We start from the raw sequence: 21,002 nt of genomic DNA, 5'->3' as shown, positions 1-21,002 counted from the left end.
AATTTGGATAAACTTAGCAGTAAAATTATTATATATTCTAATGTACTTTAGTCACATGAAACAGTGTTGAGAACTTTTAAAAACTTATAAGTATATAAAAAAGCTAAGACGTAGATAAGCTGATAAATTTAAACACAGGCAACTTGTTAATTAAAAAGGTGTCATTTTGGGCTTCCCTGGTGGCGCAGTGGTTGAGAATCTGCCTGCCGATGCAGCAGACACGGGTTCGTGCCCCAGTCCGGGAAGATCCCATATGCCACGGAGCGGCTGGGCCGGTGAGCCATGGCCGCTGAGCCTGTGCGTCCGGAGCCTGTGCTCTGCAAAGGGAGAGGCCACAACAGCGAGAGGCCCGTGTACCAGCAAAAAAAAAAAAAAAAGGTGTCATTTTTCTAATTCTTACTGTTTATATTTTAATAAACTTTAAAAAAGCTGTGACAAAATAAAGCTTATGTCTGGTCTTTGCCCCTAGTTCCTAGCACAGAGTTTCAAAAACCTTTGGAATTTCTAGTGGTAGAAGTGTTTTGGGTTTTGTTTTTGTTTTTGTTTTTAATTCTAATGAGGTGATCCAGGATGGGTTTCTAGATAGCTTCAGGATGGTCACCAGAAAAACCACCCTTGTGATCAGAGTTGGAATTTTGGCCCAGCCTGGCCTCCAGGAGGTAGGTCAGGCCATAAATCAATCATGTTGATGAAGACTCTGGCTCAGGTGAGCTTCTTGGATGAACACATTGATAGGATGAGAGGGTGACACATCCTGCATCCTGGACCCTCCCAGGTCTTGCCCTACGTGCCTCTTGATTTGGCTGTTCCTGAGTTCTTTTACGATAAAACTGTAATCCTAAGTATAGCACTTTCCTAAGTTCAAGAGTCGTTCTAGCAAATTTACCGAACCTGAGGAGGTCATGGCACCCCCTGAATTTATAGCCAGGCAGCCAGAAGTGTGGCCAGCATGTGACGTAAAGGCAGTCTTGTGGAAGATTTGAGTCCTGAAAACTGCAGTCTGATGCTAATTCTGGGCAGTTAGTGTCAGAATTGAATTGCCGTACACACAGTTGGGGTGGACATAACAGAAACTAAATGCTCCTCTTTCCTTAAAAGATACTAAATTTAGGGATTCCTCCCTCCCCCCCACACATGACATTTTACTGTCTAGAAATAATTACTCAAAATTTCTACATAATACCTAATCTCTGTAAATGTTACTTCCCGGAATAGAACATGTGCCTCAGCCTAGGAACTGACAGTTTTAGTCACTTAAGTAAAATGTTCACTTAAGTATAAATTCATGTTTTGCTGAAATGAGATTTAAGCTCAAAGTTTACCTTGGACTTGGGCTCTCCGAAAGTAACCACTGGGCGACAAGGGTAGGGGAAACGTTTGGGCAAGGAAGGAGGTGGTAGGTGTAGTTACAAAAGGGCAACCTTTTGATGAAACTGTTGAGTATCTTAACCTTGATAGTAAAGACACAAACCTACATAGGTGACAAAATTATTATAGAAGTTAATACACACTGCAAGTGCACATGCACACATTCACAAATGAGTACAAATAAGATCTGGGAAATCAGAATCATAGTGGCAGATTGTACCAATGTCAGTATCCTTGAAGTAACAGAATATTATGGTTTATAAAATCTCCACATACCCATTGCTGCATATGCTTACTGCCCTCTTAACTACATTTTTGCCTCGCAGATCTACTAATACAAACCTTTGTCTAATTTTACAATAATCATTGCAAGCAACTAGACACCTAATCATAGTAATATAGATTTTCTTTTTAAATGCCCCAGTGTATAGGAGAGTACAGCTAGGATAAAAGAAGACTGTCACAGCATTGCTGTACTTCAACACAGCAATCCAACATACCCATATGAGGCGCTGTCCCCAAGTTACAAACATCTGACTTGTAAACATCCTAAACATATACTGGTCCACTAGAATAAATCCCTGTTATATTTACCGGGCTAAGCATTTTAAGTTCCTTAAAATATTTATCACTTGTCTGCTGTTAACATCTGAATGTGAAAACTGCTAAAACCACTTAAAATCTTAGAGTCTTTCATTCCTTTATATGTATTGCAATAAGGATCATTCTTAGTTAAAATGAGGATCAAATTTAAAAAGAGATGTAAGAGCACTTTGGCAGGCATTAAAATGTAGCAATGAAAGACGTTACCAAATTGGGTCACAAAGCACTTTCATACTCCCAAACAGAGCATACTGCCTCGAGACTTTTAAGGCAGAATACTTCCAACATTTTGGTGTTGGTGGTGAATCCTATAAGGGCATCTCAAAGTTTGGTTACAGATGGCAAATGTTCCTGGCTTTGAGGTTACAGTTTTGATGCTGGGATCCAGTCTTACTACTTTTTCAGCACAATCTTTAATTGCAAAAGTAGATTAGGGTTCTGTGAACAACAAATTTAAATTGCTACTGTTTGTTTTCTGACAGAGGAAGACACTGTAAGTACTGCCTCAGAAGAGGTGGGCGGCCCCACAGCACTGCACAGTATCACTGGGTCAGGTACAGCATATACATTGTCGAATTTTAAATGTTCTTTTGATACTGAAAATCTAATATATACCAGTTTAAAAAGTTACAGGGAAGATCTCTATTATGTATTATCCCAAATGCCTCATTATACCTGAGTTGGTAGAGAATATGGTAGGGAGTAAAGAAAATGTCTATTCCCACTTCTTTTTTTAAGTTAATTAATTAATTAATTTAATTTTTGGCTGTGCTGGGTCTTCGTTGCTGTGCACGGGCTTTCTCTAGTTGCGGCGAGCCGGGGCTTCTCATCGCAGTGGCTTCTCTTGTTGCGGAGCATGGGCTCTAGGTGCGCGGCCTTCAGTAGTTGCGGCGCACGGGCTTCAGTAGTTGTGGCTCGCGGGCTCTAGAACGCAGGCTCCGTAGTTGTGGCGCACGGGCTTAGTTGCTCTGCGGCATGTGGGATCTTCCCGGACCAGGGCTCGAACCGGTGTCCCCTGCAGGCAGATTCTTAACCACTGCACCACCAGGGAAGTCCCTATTCCCACTTCTTACTAAAAAAATCTGTAAATACAGAGACTCTCCATATTCATAAATATCCAATGAAGAATACCTATTGATGAAAAGCAGCTAAATTATTCTCACTAATATTGGGGATTAGTCTGCCTTATAATTTAAAAAATATTTTGTTTGCATATGAATATATGAAAACAATTGATCATTATACTGAAATTCTCAGTGCTTTACATCAATCCAGGTTGTTTTAAATGAATGATATTCAAATACAGGATGTATCTAAAAATTTGAGTAATTGTAACTCATGTCAATTCATAGGTATTAATATTCCTTTAGAAGATGCTAAAAGTCAATTACAGATTATAACAGTGAGCGACACAGAGGCTGGAAAACACTGGTGTGACAATGAGGTCAGAGCACTTATAAACATATGGTCTGACGAAAAAATTAAGCAAATGCTTGAAGGGGCCACAAGAAACAAAGAAATATTTGAGGAAATTGCCAGAAGACTAATGCAGTTTGGAATAGACAGAGATTGGAAACAATGTCGTACCAAATACAAAAATTTAAAATATGAATACAGAGTTTTACAAAAGAAAAATGGCAACCCTCAAGGAAAAATGAGATTTTATGAAGAAGTTGATGGCCTCCTAAGACAACCATCTCTCAGAACTGCCAAATGGAAACATGGTAACCTTGGAATTGACCCTTTCAAAATGAAAATACTATAAACTTTCCTCTTTGCATTTAACTTAGCAAGAAATTCTTCAATAATAAATTCCTAACACTATTTTATGTTCAAATGACCCCCTAAATTATTATAAATTACATACCTAAGTCAAGAATTTCAATGTCTTTTCAAATCTTGTACCAAAATATTCCTAATTCTTAAACTCATTCTTCATCTGTCCAACTGCTTAAATGTTCTAACTTTAGTGTACTTGAATGCTTGAAGACTAATGTAAGACTAATGTATTTTAGACGATGTCATATAATGATTCTTCTATGTTCTCGTTTAAGAATTATTTGAAAGTCATACCAAAAACCCAAGAACTTTGAGAATCAAGAGAAAAGCACATGAAGACGGTAAGAGTCTGAGAAATGCCAACTTTTTCCACACTGAGTAAAAGTTCTGTAGCTTTTTCCTGATCAGAGATGTTTATTCCTGTCCTTGACAAATTAGACTATATTGTTTATGAGCTGAGTGAGAGCAAAAAATGCTGAAAAATGATTTTTTTCATAGCTTATTAAGAGTGAAAGTAAGAAAGTAAACAGAAACTTTCCCAGATCAGAAATTTCTGCACAACTATGCATTTATCATGAGCCTTTAAATTACACTTTTCAGTGATTGCTATTAGAAGACTAGGATGTAAAAGGAAACCCCCCCACAAACTAGTAAGTTCTGAATTTTGGTTTTCTCCAAAGGTAGCCAGCAATGGCTGTAACATTTTAGTACTAATAATTCTACAAATAAGCCAAATGCAAAAGCCAGCTAATTATGGAGCTGTAATTCCAAACTGACCCATTATAAGTATCAGAAAAGGTAACATAATATAGTATAGCATAGAGAAGAAAAACGGAGAATATAAGAAAAAGCACTGGTCTGAGACTCAGAAAACCTGAGTTCTAGTCTCCCTTTACCCGAAAAATTCAACACGGAGCAAATGACTGCATCTCTCTGGATCTCTAAGATGATCCAACTTTAACACAGATTTATAATTTATCGAATTGTTTTGAGTTCACATAAATAGTTAAAGAGCTCAGTTTTTACAAAGTGAAGACATCTATGGAACTACTACTCAAGATATAAAACATTACCAGCACCCTAGAGGCCCCCCTTCATCATTAATCATCCTTTTAGCCCCCATAACGGTTATCAATATTCTGACTTCCATCACCACAGATTAGTTTTAGAATCATACAGTATGTTCTTTTTCTTTAGTATGTATTTTTTAATGTCAAGCTTCTTTTACACAACATTGTGAGAGTCATCCATGATTTAACTTGTAGCAGGAGTTTGTTCTTTTTTATTGCTGTAGAAGTTTCCATTATAGGAACATACATCCCACTACCTTTTTTTTTTTTTTTTTTGCGGTACGCGGGCCGCTCACTGTTGTGGCCTCTCCCGCCGCGGAGCACAGGCTCCGGACGCGCAGGCTCAGCGGCTATGGCTCACGGGCCCAGCTGCTCCGCGGCATGTGGGATCTTCCCGAACCGGGGCACAAACCCGTGTCCCCTGCATCGGCAGGTGGACGCTCAACCACTGCGCCACCAGGGAAGCCCCCCACTACCTTCTTTATCCAATGTTTCCAAATTGGGGCTACTATGAATAATGCTGCTATAAATATTCTTGTGCATGTCTTCCAATAAACATATGTATGCATCTCTGTGGAGTATACACCCAAGAGTGAGATGCAGGGTCACTGGGTATGCATATATCCAGGCACTGTTCTAAGCACTTTATATATTAACGCATTTAATCCCTACTACAGCCCTATGAGGTATAGGTGTTATCATCATCCCCAATTTACAGAGGAGGAAATGGAGGCATAAAGAAGTCTGTGCTGTTGCTCCATTGCCTCTCTGTGAGGGGCAGGGACCACATCAGCCCTGTGTAGTACAGTATTCCTAGTGTCTATCACAGTGCCTGGCATACACACAAGAAGAGCTCAACAAATTTTTTTTTTAAATAAATTTATTTTATTTTATTTTTATTTTTGGCTGTGTTGGGTCTTCATTGCTGCGCGCGGGCGTTCTCTAGCTGCGGTGAGCGGGGGCTACTCTTCGTTGCAGTGCGTGGGCTTCTCATTCCAGTGGCTTCTCTTGTTGCGAAGCACGGGCTCTAGGCACACGGGCTTCAGTAGTTGTGGCTCGCAGGCTCTAGAGCACAGGCTCAGTAGTTGTGGCGCACGGGCTTAGTTGCTCCGCGGCATGTGGGATCTTCCCGGACCAGGGCTCGAACCTGTGTCCCCTGCATTGGCAGGCGGATTCTTAACCACTGTGCCACCAGGGAAGCCCAACAAATATTTTTTGAATAAAGTATTAGAGAATAGCAGGAATCCACTGCCCCCAGCCCTGCCAACAATGCTTATACCTCAAGTGAGCTGAAGATTTTATTCTCCATTTTTTGACATAAATTACAAATCACCAAGTTGCCCCATGTTTGCCTTCTCTTAGTGCCCTTTAATGGATATGCTATTGAAAAGGGAAACTGCTAAGGATGAACCACACAAAAGTATCATTCCCAATACACATGTATTGAGAATGTATTGAATTTGTGCACTGGACCTTTAAAATACGTAAGTCTAGCCCAACAGGTAAGAAACCAGACTCAGAAATTAAGGAGACTTGACCAAGATCAAACTGTTACTAGCAAACTTGGGACTAGATTTCAAGTCTTATGTTAAAGAGGCTGTTCCCAATACTCACCAGAATGACAAAGCAGTAGTACTTTAAGACCCTTTTGGGGATAAGTTACTTTTCCAACTAAGGGAGTGTAAAACACTATAGGAATGTAACATGTTTGGTCATTATTTCTAAGAGATAAAAATCAAAAAAGTTAACTCCAGCCTTAATATGCAACTCAAAGCAAGTTCTCTGATAATCTACTCCTGTGTTCTCCAACAAACTAATTGAAGATAACTGGGAACTAATTCCCTAGGTTAGTCTGAGGGCATCTCTCTATCTCGCAAGTGCCTTTCTAGTGATACGTTATATACTCTGTTTGCAGAACCAGCGGCAGTATCTCTTAAGAAAACTGCTCCTGAGATCACTGCAAATCAGTTTCCTCAAAGAACAACAGAACCAAAAGATTGTACAGAATGTTTTTGCAGTCAGGAGACCCCCTACGTGACCCAACTTCATCAGGTAAATGTCTTAAATTTTTAGAAAAAGTATGAAAATGTTTATCAGTTGTAGGGTTCAATTCCTAACCCAGGGAAATGATAATTCACTGAAAGGCATTTTCATCTCCTAACTAACCAAGGAAAGGCTAACTACTTGATTCATGGGATAAATCTATGAAATTTTAGTAATTCCTTTTATGGAATCTTCAAATATGTCCATGTCATTCTAGCCTCCATAAAATGTGACTGTGGTTTAAAGATGAAGATTTCTGATCTGTGAGGGGGTGTGTGATTTGTCCAGAACTCTGCAAACCACTGAACTAATATATTTAGGGCTGAAAAAGCACTTGGTGATTATATGAATCTGGCATGAACAAGCACGCACACACAGTTTTACAGCTGAAGAGGACAACTAGTTGGTTTAACATAGAAAAGTCCCCCTGACAGAAAGTAGAGCTATGGTATAAATCTGCAAATAGCCAGACTACCAAAAAGAAGTACTTCTGGACGAACCCATCTGAATTAAGCATCCAGGACATGACTGTCTAGTAATTGATACTCCATTTGTTTTTATATATAAAATACATAACATTACAACTTTCCGGTGTTCTGTCATCCCTGACACTAAATGTCTATGCCTAAGACAAAAACAGAACCAAATACAATGCAAAAGTGATAGAAATTTCACCTTCTAGATTCCATGTCTTAGGAAGAAAACGTGTAAGGGATAAATCCCTTCATCAAAAATGGGGAAAAAAAAAATCAATTGAACCTTGTTGCTGTTGTTTTAAAACTAGCCATTGAGTGGAGGAGGGTGAGGAGGTAGATAGAGCCTTCTGCAACAAACCACCACTTGCCTGTGTACACTGTATATAACTAACTCTATATTAAACTATAACAACCTATCTAGGCTTCTAATTTTGACATTCCTTGATTCAATGCCATATAAAAACATTTTTTGTTAGTTTATTTTATTGAAGTATAGTTGACTTACAATGTTGGGTTAACTTCTGCTGTACAGCAAAGTGATTCAGTTATACATATACATTCATTCTTTTTCATATTCTTTTCCATTATTGGTACCACAGGATATGCAATATAGTTCCCTGTGCTATACAGTAGGACCTTGTTGTTTAACCATTCCATTAAAAACATTATTTCTTAACCTTCGACCCCTACTTACGAGCTTAGAGAAGCAGAAGATTTTATCTTCTAGGCATAAAGAAGATTCATATTCTTAGAATCAGTTTCCCTAAAGAGTGAGGATTTTTGCTAATTTAAAATTTTGAATTGGATAGGATTATGGGCAAGAACCAGCCCTCTCAATGAAACTTAATGATTCTATGTCTACACAAGGAAAATTTAAATAGTTTTCCATTAACATCTTTCTTCCCCAGAAGCTACTGTTTTTCTTGCCACTGTTATTGAAAATATCACAAGGTCAATTTTCAATACTACAGTTTGACAAATACATGCTCCATCAAATAAGCAGCCTGATAGAATCCATTTAATTTTCTCTATCATCATGTAGTAATCACATTTTTATTGCCCTTAGCTTGTATTATCTAATCTCATAATTCTTTCACTTAAAAGTCACTGCAGAAAAGTGCATGTAGTTAGGAATAAAGTTATTCATTAAAAAAAAAATCACCCCCCTCTTCTTTACACATACATTTAAAGAGGAGATCTTGGGATGAACTTTCTGAGTTATTTTAGCTAAAAAATAAATAGTTAAAAAAAAAATTCAACGTCAGTTCATTTCTTTCTCACAGACCACCAGGCAACTCTAAAGATCCCTTGTTGTTTATACCTCTTCCCATGACAGAATATCCACAATAACTTCTCCAAAGAATGTTATAAACTAATGTTGCTCTGGACTACCATATGAATAGCTTTTAGTTTTTCCTTGGATTATATATAATCCTCTCAATAATGTAAATGTATTTAAAAATAAGATTTCTATTATGGTTAACCCACAATTATCCAAGATTAGAGTAAGTCAAACTAGAAATATTCTTTTTGATTCATCCCAGACTCTAAGTTACTCTCAGCTCTTAGTAAACAGGGAGTACACAAGATGTGAAACTCAAACTCAAGTATTCAGGACCCTGAGAAAAGCAAAGAGACTACTTCTAATTTAAGTTTGGTGAGGGAAAGCTAATGATTTTGAATGCATTTACACATATTGCTCCCATACTGCCTATAAGCGTTACTGCCAAGTTCCTTAACTGTTCTATAAGTTGTTGCTGAGGTATTGCCTTATGGAAACTTTGTAATACTTTCAGTGATAATGCCAAACTTAGGTTTATATTTCTTAAGGAAATTGTTTATATCAACTTCCAGTTAGTTCAGTTAGTAGGAAATGGAAAGATCACAGAAGCAGTTATTTTTTAACTCAAAGGATCTATAAGTTTTTCAAAGTCAATGTGTATCTTGTCAGACAGGAACTACTCTCCTCTCCCTCTTTTAAAGAGGGGAGTTATTTTGGCATTTCCTTACTGCCAACCTTTTCATTCGTTATCTAAAACGTTTACCAATGAATTTTTTGCAGATGCACTCTTCCCTGCGATTGGGTTATTTTATGTTAATTCAGATGAGATCTAGAACCGGTAGTTCCTTATGAACACCAAACTAATTCAGCTTCCCCGGGTTTGAATCCCTAAGTTCCCACAGCTATGCCTACGTTCAAATACACAATCTGCCCAGTAGCTCTGCCCTTGCAAACAAAAGCTTGTGGTGGCTGCAGGCTCCGCGCGAAACCTCAAGGTGTATTGTAGGTCCTGGACCAGCAGTCACCCCACACAAGCCTATCACAAGAACAGCTCCAGGCTCTGGGAGATTAAAACCCGCAAGCAGTCAAGAAAGAACCCCGACTGGGCTAGTCCAAGCGAATCGGAGCCTGATAAACTGGCCAGACCAAGGAGGGGTGCACAACACCGGAAGAGAGGGGAGAGCCCCTAAAGAGCATGAAGAGTTGCGGGGGACAGGCTGAAATCCAGGGAGGCAAGGTAGCCCCCGCGCACTCCTTCGCAATCGGTGGACGCCACAGGCAGGTACCCGTCCAGGTAAGAGAGAGATCCGGCCTCTGGTCCTCAAGCGCCCGCGAGATCGCCAACTCCGGCCGCGGGAAGCGGCTCGGGCAGATGGAGAAGCACACGCGCCGCCATCCCCACCCCTCACCCAGTCGCTCACCGGTGCTGCAGCCCCACGAGTCCCAGAGTGATCACATGCGGCACATCTAGCTGCGTGGGCCACTCTCCTGAGGCGATGCAGCCGAACACGCCACATTCCTCTCGGATCCCCAACTCCTCCAGCTCCATGTCGCCGCCGAAAGCACGTGGAGGGACTCGCCGCTGCGGCAGGGGTCTAAGCGCCAACCAGTTGTTCGTTCGGCCTGTAAGCCTCAGAAGCTCGGGCCAGCTGCAGCTGCTTGCTAACCAGCGGCTCGACCCTCGCTACTGCGGCGGCGCGTGCTTTCCCTAAGTGAGAGTGATTAGCTCGCCCACCTCCACCCTGCCCCGCCCCTACAGGCTCACCAATGAGCGAGGACGGAGGGAGAGGCTCCGCGACTGAGGGGCGGAGTCAAAGGCCCTGTGGGGGTGGAGCTAGCCCTCCACCGGAGCCCGGGGGGAAGATCATTTTTTTGCACGTGAAAATCTCCGTTATTTTCCAACACCCAAGACTGAGATGATGCGACTAGCGGGGTTAACGTCATTTATCTCCTAGAGGATGTAAATTTTGTATGTCACTCCCCACATGCTTTCCCCCCGGCCGTCACTACTTGGTATGCTCCAACCTCTGAGCCACTCTCGCTGCCGAGGAGGGGGCCAAGTCAGCGAGCTGCTGTAGGGTGGGGAGGGGCCGCCAGTGCGCGCCACTTTCCCTCTTTCCTGGAACTGCGCCCGCGCAGGGCGGGGCACGGTCCGAGTCGCTGCGCCTGCGCGGCGGGAAGCCTCGCGGGAGGCGCTAGCTCCCGGAGTCCAAGTTCCTCTCGATCCGCAGAGACCCCTGAGGTTCCGTCATCGCGGTGGTGCTCGAAGAGACCGCGAGGGGGCACTCTGGCTTACGCGGCCCCGGCGGGGGCGTGTCTGTGGGCCGTGCCTCCCTTCCCCGCCCCGTGAGCTTCTCTGATCACTCCTCTTTTCCAGAGTCCTGCCTCTCTTCCTAGAGCTGCTGCTGCTTCCAGACCACTCCGGATAATGGCGACAGCCGAGGGTGAGTAACAGGCGTCCCCAGGACTTGGGACTCCCTGCCATCCACGATCTTCCTGCCCCTCTACCTTGAGCTCGAGGGTTCACGCCGGCACGTGCGCGCCCGCGGCCCCGACGGCAGCCTTCCCCGGGCAGAGCCCGGTCTCCCTGCACCCGCCCCTCTAGGCCACTGGGCTGGCGGGCATGTGTCCCAGGCGCTGCCGAGCGATGCGTCGGAAACAAAGCGCTCCCGGGCCTCCGAACTTTCTGAAACCTCCAGAACTGCTCTGGGATGGGGAAAAGGCGCAAAGGGTCATTAGGAAGAGAAATGGCCAGGGGTTGGAGAGGTGCTTGGAAATCGCGTTTGCAATCAATAGATATTGCAAAACAATCGCGGGAGCATCTAGTGTTGACTCTTGAAACCAAAGTCTTTCTTTCTGCTGTTAGGCTGATAATAACCTGCTATTCCAGAAAGTTAATAATTGAAGCGTCTGAAAAATTTGCTATTTTCTGTGCAGATTTTGTGTGTGTGTTTAGCCTTTTTATGCCAGTGATGGCTTTGGAGAGTTACAAAAAACCACCAGGGAAAAATTTCCTTCCTTCACTTTGCACTTATTATATTACATATTTATATAATCATTTTGGCCACTTGTGATTAGGATCCTCAGGAAAGATCGTTTGTGCTATTTTTACTGTAAAACGTTGTCCCCCAGCCCCCATACCCTATTTCTAAACTTACGGTGAACCAAATTCCTTGTGTTGGCCGGTCACTACATTCTCTTCCACAAAGAAAAATTAAATTTAGGTAAAAAACTATAGACTAAACAAAATGGTCCTGATAACAAGTAACAACTCCATAAAATCAATGCATTAGACCAGAATTTTCCCTGCCATACCCCTAAACTGATAGATCTCTAAAATCTTTGCTCTTCCACTTCCTTCCATCTTGCATTTTTTTTTGGCAGGTTAATTTTTCCAAATTTTGACTTTTATGGTTTCTAAATGGCACTTCATTGCCCAAAAATGTTCTCTGGAAATGCAAAAGCTATTGAAATCCAGTCTGAAGAACCTTTCATTCACATCCTGCATACTGCTTCCTTCCTACCTCTTCAACCCTTACTTAGGTTTTTCTCTCTTAGGAATCCTAAGCCTACATTCCAGGCAGGTTAATTCACCAAGTTTACTCTTCTCTATGTTTGTTTTTGCTGTTTCTTCTAGAACAGTGCTGTCTAATAGAAATATAATGTGACACTATATGTAACTTTGTTTACTAGTAGCCACATTTTAAAAAGTAAAAAGGAACAGGTGAAATGATTTTTAATATATTTTATTTAACCCAATATATACAAAGTAGTATCATTTCAACATGTAATCAATATAAAAAATTGTGATTTTTGCAAACCTTTTTTTCATATTGAAATTCACTGTGTATTTTACGCTTAACTTACATCATCTCAATTTGGAGTAGCCACGTTTCAAGTATTTCATAGCCACATGTGGCTAGTGACTACCTTATTGGACAGCACAGTCCTAGATGTTCTTACCTCTTTGTGGAAGTTCTGTACTTTTCAATACTCTTAAATGTCAGCTCTATGAATTATTCTCAGTCCACATCAATCTCTTCTGAATTCATCTATGAATTTGTAGCAGGCATTTTAGCACTTATAGCAAATGTCTCCTATGATGTTATTTCTATCCATTAGTTGAAATTCCTACCCTGTTTAAAAATTAAGTAATAAATACCGATTCAGGAAATTCCCTGGCGGTCCAGTGGTTAGGACTCCTTGCTTCCATTGCAGGGGGCACAGGTTCGATCCCTGGTTGGGGAACTAAGATCCCACAAGCCGCACAGCGAGGTCATATGTAAATAAATAAATACATACATACGTACATAACAATTCAAATAAATCGAGAGAGAGGAGCAGTAGGTACAAATTATCTAACCTAGGCAACATCTTAACTTTCCCTTCTCTTATCCCCCATATTGTATCAATTGTTATAAAAACTTTTACCTTTTAAATATCTTGAGTCTTACCCAACTGCTTTTTCTTTAGACCAGGACATTTCTTGCCTGGATTGCTGCCACAGCATCGTAAGTGGTCTCTCAGTCTCTAGTTTTTTTCCACCCACCCCTTCCTCATTTCATTCTCCACACATCAGCCGTAATGGTCTTTCTATATAGAAACTCTGTCATTTTACTGAAGTACTTAAAAGCTTTACAGTTGTTCCTAGGATAAAGTGTAAACTCAATCAGCATGGCTTGTGAGACCCGAAGGGTGAGTAGTGAAATGGAAGGGAAGGAAAACAGTGTTTCAGGCTTAGGGAAGAGCATGTTAGAAGCCTGAGAGGAGGATATAGAGATTCAGTTACAAAGTTGGAGTTCTAGGAAGGGGATAGAGAAATCTGAATTTGGAGCCCTGAGCTGGGACTCCATTCTTGGAAGGACCTTTTAAACCTTGTCAGTGAATCAAGACATTACAATCAGAGGATGGGAATTCATCCTCTGAATTAGGTACTCTGCAGTGGCAACTATTAAACTGAATTGTAACTGTTTTGTTTAATCGTTACCTTCATTAACTGGTGATGTGACCCCTGCCCAATTCCTCAGGCTTATCTCCTGCCTCCCCTTTCTACTCCTTAGCTGCTACTGGCTCCCCACCCCTTCGCCCCCAGCAGCAAGGTATGCACACAGTGCTCCAAACATACTGAAGTTCTGCCAGGTGCTCTTTCATCCCCTGGTCTTTTTCACCACCACTCTCTACCCCTTGCCGTCTTCCAGCTAAATTTTGACTATTCCTCAGATCTCAGCCTAATCCTCACTTTGTTCTAGACTTCCTTCTTTGACGTCTAGACATCAGAGGTTAGGTTAAGTGATCCCGCTATGAACCTGTGATCCCACAGTCTGTGTATTTCTCACATTATATTTATTATGATGTTTAATTTCAGCTTCCCTCAGACTCCAGTCACTTGAGAGCGGGAACTCGGTTTACTGGTACATCCCTAGTACCTGGCACATGGACACTAAAAAATGCAGATGCTGAGAATGAGTCGATGTTCTGGGAGAATGAGGGGTGATTTCTCCTCTTGGAAATTTTAAGTCCTTAAATGTCTATTTTCTCTGATCTTCATCGAAATCATTCTTTCTAATGACCCAAGTCTACTTTTCTTTAGATCTGATGACCTGCATCAAAATTGGATTCTCTTGTCCTTACTTCTCACAGTTTTCTATAGCTGTTAGTGAGGAGAGGGGATCAAGGATGGGGGGTGCTTCCAAATGGGCTAACTTCAGTGGGTGGAGGTGCCCCCTCTTGCACATTAACTTGAAATCAAGAAACACATCTGGCTGGACTTTCCCATTTCGCCTGCCATGGAAAGCAGAAGACGGGAAAAATACAGCATTTTTTTCCCTGCAAGCTAGTTTAGTTATTGTATTGTGAGAACTTATATGAAACTACTCATGTTGTTGCATTAATTTTAATGTATTTTAACTAATTCTACTTCAGTTCTGCTGTGGGAGAGGCAGGTTGATAGTGAAAAGAGCACGACACAGCATTAGATATCAGAAGACAGGGTTTTTTCTGGCTCTGCTATTTCTTAACTGTGTGACCTCTACTTTTTGATACTTAGTTTCCTAATCTATATAATTATTTACATAATTAAAATTCATCACAAAATTTTATGAATGAAATGTGATGGTGCATTGAAAATCGTAGAGTGTAAGGTTCTATGCAGATGAGTTCATTTTTATTAAAATTATTTAATTATGCTATGTTCACTGATTCATCATTCTAGACAGTTTAGTCTTCTAAATTATCTTCTCTACGAAACTTCCTGAAATCTGATGTTTCTATTTTGTTTCCACAGTACTGAAGATTGGTAAAAAACTCTATGAGGGTAAAACAAAAGAAGTCTATGAACTGTTGGATAGTCCAGGAAAAGTCCTCCTGCAGTCCAAGGACCAGATTACAGCAGGAAATGCAGCCAGAAAGAATCACCTTGAAGGAAAAGCTGCAATCTCAAATAAAATTACCAGTTGTATTTTTCAGCTGTTACAGGAAGCAGGTGAGTGGCTCTCCCAGTAGTAGCCTCCCCCTTCATGTTCTTTCTCACGTATACATACTGGTCCTTTTCATGGGGAAATGACATTATTTGGATAAATAAGATGTTGATTACCAGTTGATTTTTTTTTTTTTCAGTTGTTATAGGAAGCAGGTAAGTGACTCCCCCTACAGCCTCCTCCCTTTCACACATACCTCTCTGATCTCTTTAATGGGGAGATGGCATTATCTGGTTTAACAACATGTCTCACATGCTAAACTTATTTAAATTAAACCAGAAACTTAAATTTCACTGTAACACTTTACTTGGTTTGGAATTACTTAAGTAGTATCATTCAGTTAGTTAAAAGGAATCTTAACAGTTTGCTACAGTCTTTGTCTGGCATGTATTTCTGCAACTTTCCTCTGCTAGGACATCTTAGGAGAGGCTTACCTATGAAGGAACTTAAGGAACTTAACCTGTGAAAGAAGCACATTCTGGTGTTTGGCAGCTCTATTTGATGAATTGAAATTTAGTCCCTAAAATTCTATATAAATTTGCTCCACCCATTGGAGATTATCCAGAACTTCAAATCCCTCTTCTACTTGAAAGCCCTAAAAAGTAATTGAAGACTGCAACCACGCCTTCTCATCCTGCCATTCCCCACGTGCGAGATTTGGACTAGATCAAGATCTGCAGGGTTACCTCCTGCTCTAAAACTGAATGAAGACGATTTCCAATAGAGAAATCTATTCAAAAGATGAAATTCAGATCAAAACATTCTGTGGAGGGCGTTTGGAGTGAAAGTAGGGAAATTAGGATAATGGTTTTTCTGCAGGGATTCAGGCAAAAGCTGATTGGTCTGTAGTGTATAAAATCTCAACCAGCAAAAGATTTGAGCTCTTTGCCTACAGTGTAAGAGACCCTGTGCCTTGGATCATTCAACGTGTGAAGCCTCCAGTTCCTTATCTGTAAAGTAAAAGCTTTGTTCCTTATCATTCGGGTTCTAATTTTACAGTTTAATATCATTGTCTCCTTTTACTTCCAATATTCCCAGTTGCCCTCATATTTCTTAGATTTTCCAGTAAGCATTAAACTTAATGATTAGTAATTAAAATTAATTAATTACTCTTTCTTAAATCCAAAGGGGAATTTAATACCTTTGTTTCCAGTGAAGATAGATCTGCCTTCCACAAAATAACTAGGTAATTCAAGTTAAACCCATTCCGTCAATACAGAATAGGTTCTTGATTAGTTTTGCCTCTTCCAAAGTACCCTGTTTCACATTTTTAATTAATGTGTAAAAAATATGTTTACTTGACAACCTAAATTGTCATCCAAATCATAAATCCCTCTATGCACTGAGGGTGAAAATATTGCTGTAAATTTAAAGCACCTCCCTCAGTTCATAAGTAATACAACCCAGGATTTTTACTTCAAGGCCTCCTTGATTGGTGGTTTCCCAATGACTGAGTAGATTTCTAGAGAGAACATCAAACTAATATTAGGTTTCTTTTGCAGTACAAATAAGTGCTCCATTTTTTAACCTCACAAGTTATCTCCTCCCCATACACATTAAAATGGTTTATAGTTGCTAGACACTATAAGCTGTTAACAATACAACTAGCTTCTGTGTCCCCATAGTAATTGTACCCATCTATGGGATTATATATATGCATTTAAGTAATGGGGGATAAGTACAGGCCCAAGTGTTTATTTGCTTATTTAATAAGGCACCTATTCAGTGTACTTGCCAGGGCTTAAGGACAGGTGAATTAGGGTGATCCAGTTTTGACTCTCAAAGTCCTGCGTGCAGCTGGGAAGGTTGTTCATCCACGTGAAGTACTCCAGCAGTCATCTATTTGGCACACTTAACATAGCTAAAATTTACTTGGTTCACAAGAAATGCTGAAAGGTGTTTTCCAGGTTTTATATACTGTGGAAAATCTAAGGTTTTAAAAATTCTTAAACAGATGATTAGTTTTAGGGTACGGATTAAGAGTTCTGTTAAGCCTTATATAATTTTTACTTGCTAGTAGTTAAATGCTATGTCTAGTTGACCATCAGTGGTCTATTTAAAACTGCTTTCTTGGGGCTTCCCTGGTGACGCAGTGGTTAAGAATCCACCTGCCAACGCAGGGCACATGGGTTCGAGCCCTAGTCCAGGAAGATCCCACATGCCATGGAGCAACTAAGCCCGTGCGCCACAACTACTGAGCCTGTGCTCTAGAGCCCACGAGGCACAACTACTGAGCTCACGTGCCACAACTACTAAAACCCACGCACCTAGAGCCCATGCTCCACAACAAGAGAAGCCGCCGCAATGAGAAGCCCGTGCGCCGCAATAAAGAGTAGCCCCTCCTTGTCGCAACTAGAGAAAGCCTGCATACAGCAACGAAGACCCAACGCAGCCAAAAATAAAATTAAAATTAAAAAAATAATTAATAAGTGTATTAAAAAAGTAAAATAAAACTGCTTTCTTTATAAACAGGGATATATTCCAAATTAAGATATTTCTAGAAATTCGAATGGAAAAAGCACCAGAATGAGAATCAGTAAATCACAATTCAAGTTTTCTCATTGTCACTCATGAGCAAACTATAAAAGACTGTATTATACATGCTGTACCTGAATTTTGAAGTTCCTGAATTTAGTCTAATTACTAAAAAATCAAAATTTAACCTTTTAAGTTTCAGTTCCCTCCTGCACAGAAACGCACTATGATTACATTTTGGTGTGATAGTAGTGATATGACTAACAGTCTTGCAGTTGTTAAACCACAGGTGGGGAGCTGGGCAACCTTAATAGAGGGATGGCTCCAGCGCTGTCATACTTGGCCATTGTAATTCAGAATGTGAAATGACATTTACATTTTCTTAGGAGTTTTGATAGGAGTTTTGAATTTTGTAAACAACTGGGACTAATGGGAGGATTTCTTTTTCTCACCGTATGAAGCCATGGAATTTGCTTTAATGATTAACACATATATTAGAAGCAATCATTATATCATCTAAACTGAATCTCTCTTTTTTCTTAGTAGCAATTTTTTTTTAATGTACAAGATCATTATCATAAGTTGATTCTGTGGTTTTGATTCCCTTAGATATAGGGGAGGACTTTCCTCTGAGTAACAATAACTGTTGTGTATATTTGAACAATAAATTTGGATACTAGTCTATCAAGCTTGATAGACAACTGAGCAAGTATGACTACTAGGTAACAAACCTAGAAAAGAAGAGCTCTTAAACCCAGACATGTACTTACCACCTCAAGTTAAGGATTGATTTAAATCATCTGCCTGCCCATGAGCCCAATCATTCATTAAAGGTTAAAATGGCCTAAATATTGACACCTTTAACATTCTTTCCCAGAGTTGCTGTTCATGCAGCATACAACAATTTATTTATTTATTTATAAATTTACTTATTTTTGGCTGCATTGGGTCTTCGTTGCTGCACAAGGGCTTTCTCTAGTTGCAGCAAGTGGGGGCTACTCTTTGTTGCAGTAAGCAGGCTTCTCATTGCGGTGGCTTCTCTTGTTGTGGAGCACGGGCTCTAGGTGCGCGGGCTTCAGTAGTTGTGACGCACGGGCTTAGGTGCTCAGCAGCACGTGGAATCTTCCCAGACCAGGGCTTGAACCCGTGTCCCCTGCATTGACAGCTGGATTCGTAACCACTGCACCCCCAGGGAAGTCCACAATTTATTCTTTTCCCTGTTTTAATTGCATCTTCCTGGTCAAACCCAGAGGGAATGTGGAGAAAACAGTACGGGTTTAAAAACTGGATAGTGCATTTCAGGTCCAGGCTCCATTACGGATTGGCAGCATGACCTAAGTTGTTAAGTTACTTAACTGCTATGAGCCTCTACTTCTTTCACTGTAAAATGTGAATAATAACAGTTACCTCAAAAATTTTATGTATGGTTAAATGAGATAATATGTAAAACACTTCGGGGACTTCCCTGGTAGTCCAGTGGCTAAGACTCCATGCTCCCAATGCAGGTGACCTGGGTTCTATCCCTGGTCAGGGAACTAGATCCCACATGCATACTGCAACTAAGAGTTTGCAAGCCACAGCTAAAGATCCCGCGTGCTGCAACTAAGACCTGGTGCAGCCAAAATAAATAAATAAATAAATATTTTTCAATAAATAAATAAAACACTCAGCATGATGCAGGGTTTCCATAAATGTAGGTTCCCTTTACATATGGATACATACATATGTACATACATACATAGATACATACATAAGATCAAAGATCTTCAGTCCTTTCCTGATAAGAAAAATTTGATCTTATTAGAGGTTTAGATGGGGATTGGAGGTACTAACATTGTAGCCAGAAGATGAGCATCATTATGTTAAACCCATGCAGGTTTCCAGGAGATATTTTAATTCATGTTAGTGCTATGATGTAATAACACGTCTAGGAGAGGCAGTATAGCATAGTGGTTAAGTGAGCAGCATAAAGAGTTCAGACAGTGTGGGTTAGAAACCCTGCTTTACCTAGTACTAGCTGACATAACTCCTGTGTCTCAGTGTTATCTGTTTCATTGGATGAACATCATACCTTATCAGGTGCTATGAGGATTAAGCAAAAAGAAAATAAATTTATAATGTCTGACCTAAAGTAGGTCTTGCAAGTTGTGGTAAAATATACACACATAAAATTTACCACGTTAACCATTTTTAAGTTCACTATTCAGTGGCGTTCAGGTACACTGACAATGTGCAACCATCACCACTATCAATTTCCAGAACTTTTTCATCATTTCAGACAGAACCTCTGACCCATTAAACAATAACTCTCCCCTGATAACCTCTATTCTACTTTCTGTCTCTATGAATTTGCCTATTTTAGGTACCTCATATAAGTGGAATTATACAATTTTCACCTTTATTTCACTCAGCATAATGTTTTCATGAATCATTCATCATGCTGTAGCACATATCAGAATTCCCTCCTTTTTGTGATTGACTAGTAATTCATTGTATGTAAACTACATTTTGTCTGTCCACTACACTCATCTGTTGTTAGACACTTGGGTTATTTCCCCCTTTTTGGCTATTTTTAATAATGATACTGTGAACATTGGTGTACAAATATCTGTTTGAGACCTTGCTTTCAGTTCTTTCGTGTATATACTTAGAGTGGAATTGCTGGATCATATAGCTTATAATACATTGTAACTATTATTAGAGAGGTTGTTATTTTCCAAGGCCGCCACATAAACTAGCTCTTTATCTTAGTTTTCCAGTAACAGTTTGCGTAAGAGTGAACAGAGGATGGGCAAATATTTTCTTTGCTCTTGGCCAAATTGGCCTCCATGTTCCTGCTGCTACCTGTTGAATGCTTTTTTCAAGGACTCTTTGCTTTAAATATTGAGAGAAAAAGGCTGTCCAGCATTTAGGGCTATATCTGATTATGATAAATAGATTAATATTTTACAAGGCCCATATAATCCTGGACCATAAAATGAGAGTTCTGCCACCAGATCTGATTTAGAGATAATTGATTGCCATTTAGTCATGTGCCTTGTGCAAAGTTAGGTGCACAGTGGCAGAGGAGATAGTATTTTTTGAACAGATGAATGATGGTAAAAGCATTGGGACCCAGATTTTTTGTTCCAGCTTGCCTTGCAACATTAACATGAAATATTCCTGAATGTTTTGACAAGCAATAGAAAGCCATATTAGTACTTTTTTTCCTACTTCTGTCTTTTAAAAAAATTACATTTGTTTTTGATAGTGCTATTTAAGGGTAATACATTTGGCTACATAGGCTTTTTGTTTTGTTTTTGTTAAGGGTAGAGTTTTATTATGCCTCAGATCTCCTTTTTATTTTTTTTTTTATTTTTATTTATTTTATTTTATTTTATTTTTTTTTGCGGTACGCGGGCCTCTCACCGCTGTGGCCCCTCCCGCCGCG

The 21,002-nt window shown here is 40.2% G+C and overlaps 2 protein-coding genes across 4 annotated transcripts in view; one reads left to right on the top strand and one right to left on the bottom strand.

The window, feature by feature from the left end:
- PPAT (phosphoribosyl pyrophosphate amidotransferase) overlaps positions 1–10,309 on the bottom strand; it is a 38,405-nt gene extending 28,096 nt beyond the window's left edge. The window contains exon 1 of one of the 2 annotated variants that reach the window (XM_007115938.4): positions 10,043–10,309. In XM_007115938.4, the coding sequence (XP_007116000.2) occupies positions 10,043–10,138 (96 nt within the window). In that variant the 5' untranslated portion in view covers positions 10,139–10,309. The remainder of the gene's footprint in view (positions 1–10,042) is intronic. The other variant, XM_007115937.4, reaches the window with a different exon arrangement.
- The window catches only part of PAICS (phosphoribosylaminoimidazole carboxylase and phosphoribosylaminoimidazolesuccinocarboxamide synthase), a 48,902-nt gene that overhangs the window by 11,335 nt on the left and 16,565 nt on the right, over positions 1–21,002 (top strand). For both annotated transcript variants that reach the window (XM_024131993.3, XM_024131994.3), the window contains exons 4-9: positions 2,454–2,525; positions 3,324–3,695; positions 4,026–4,091; positions 6,736–6,872; positions 10,999–11,065; positions 14,905–15,102. In XM_024131993.3, coding sequence (XP_023987761.2) covers positions 2,454–2,525; positions 3,324–3,695; positions 4,026–4,091; positions 6,736–6,872; positions 10,999–11,065; positions 14,905–15,102 — 912 coding nt within the window. The remainder of the gene's footprint in view (positions 1–2,453; positions 2,526–3,323; positions 3,696–4,025; positions 4,092–6,735; positions 6,873–10,998; positions 11,066–14,904; positions 15,103–21,002) is intronic.

Source organism: Physeter macrocephalus, chromosome 7 (assembly GCF_002837175.3).
Source record: "Physeter macrocephalus isolate SW-GA chromosome 7, ASM283717v5, whole genome shotgun sequence".
Lineage (NCBI taxonomy): Eukaryota > Metazoa > Chordata > Mammalia > Artiodactyla > Physeteridae > Physeter > Physeter macrocephalus.
The sequence above is the reverse complement of the archived record's forward strand: the minus strand, read 5'-3'. Positions and strand labels throughout refer to the sequence as shown.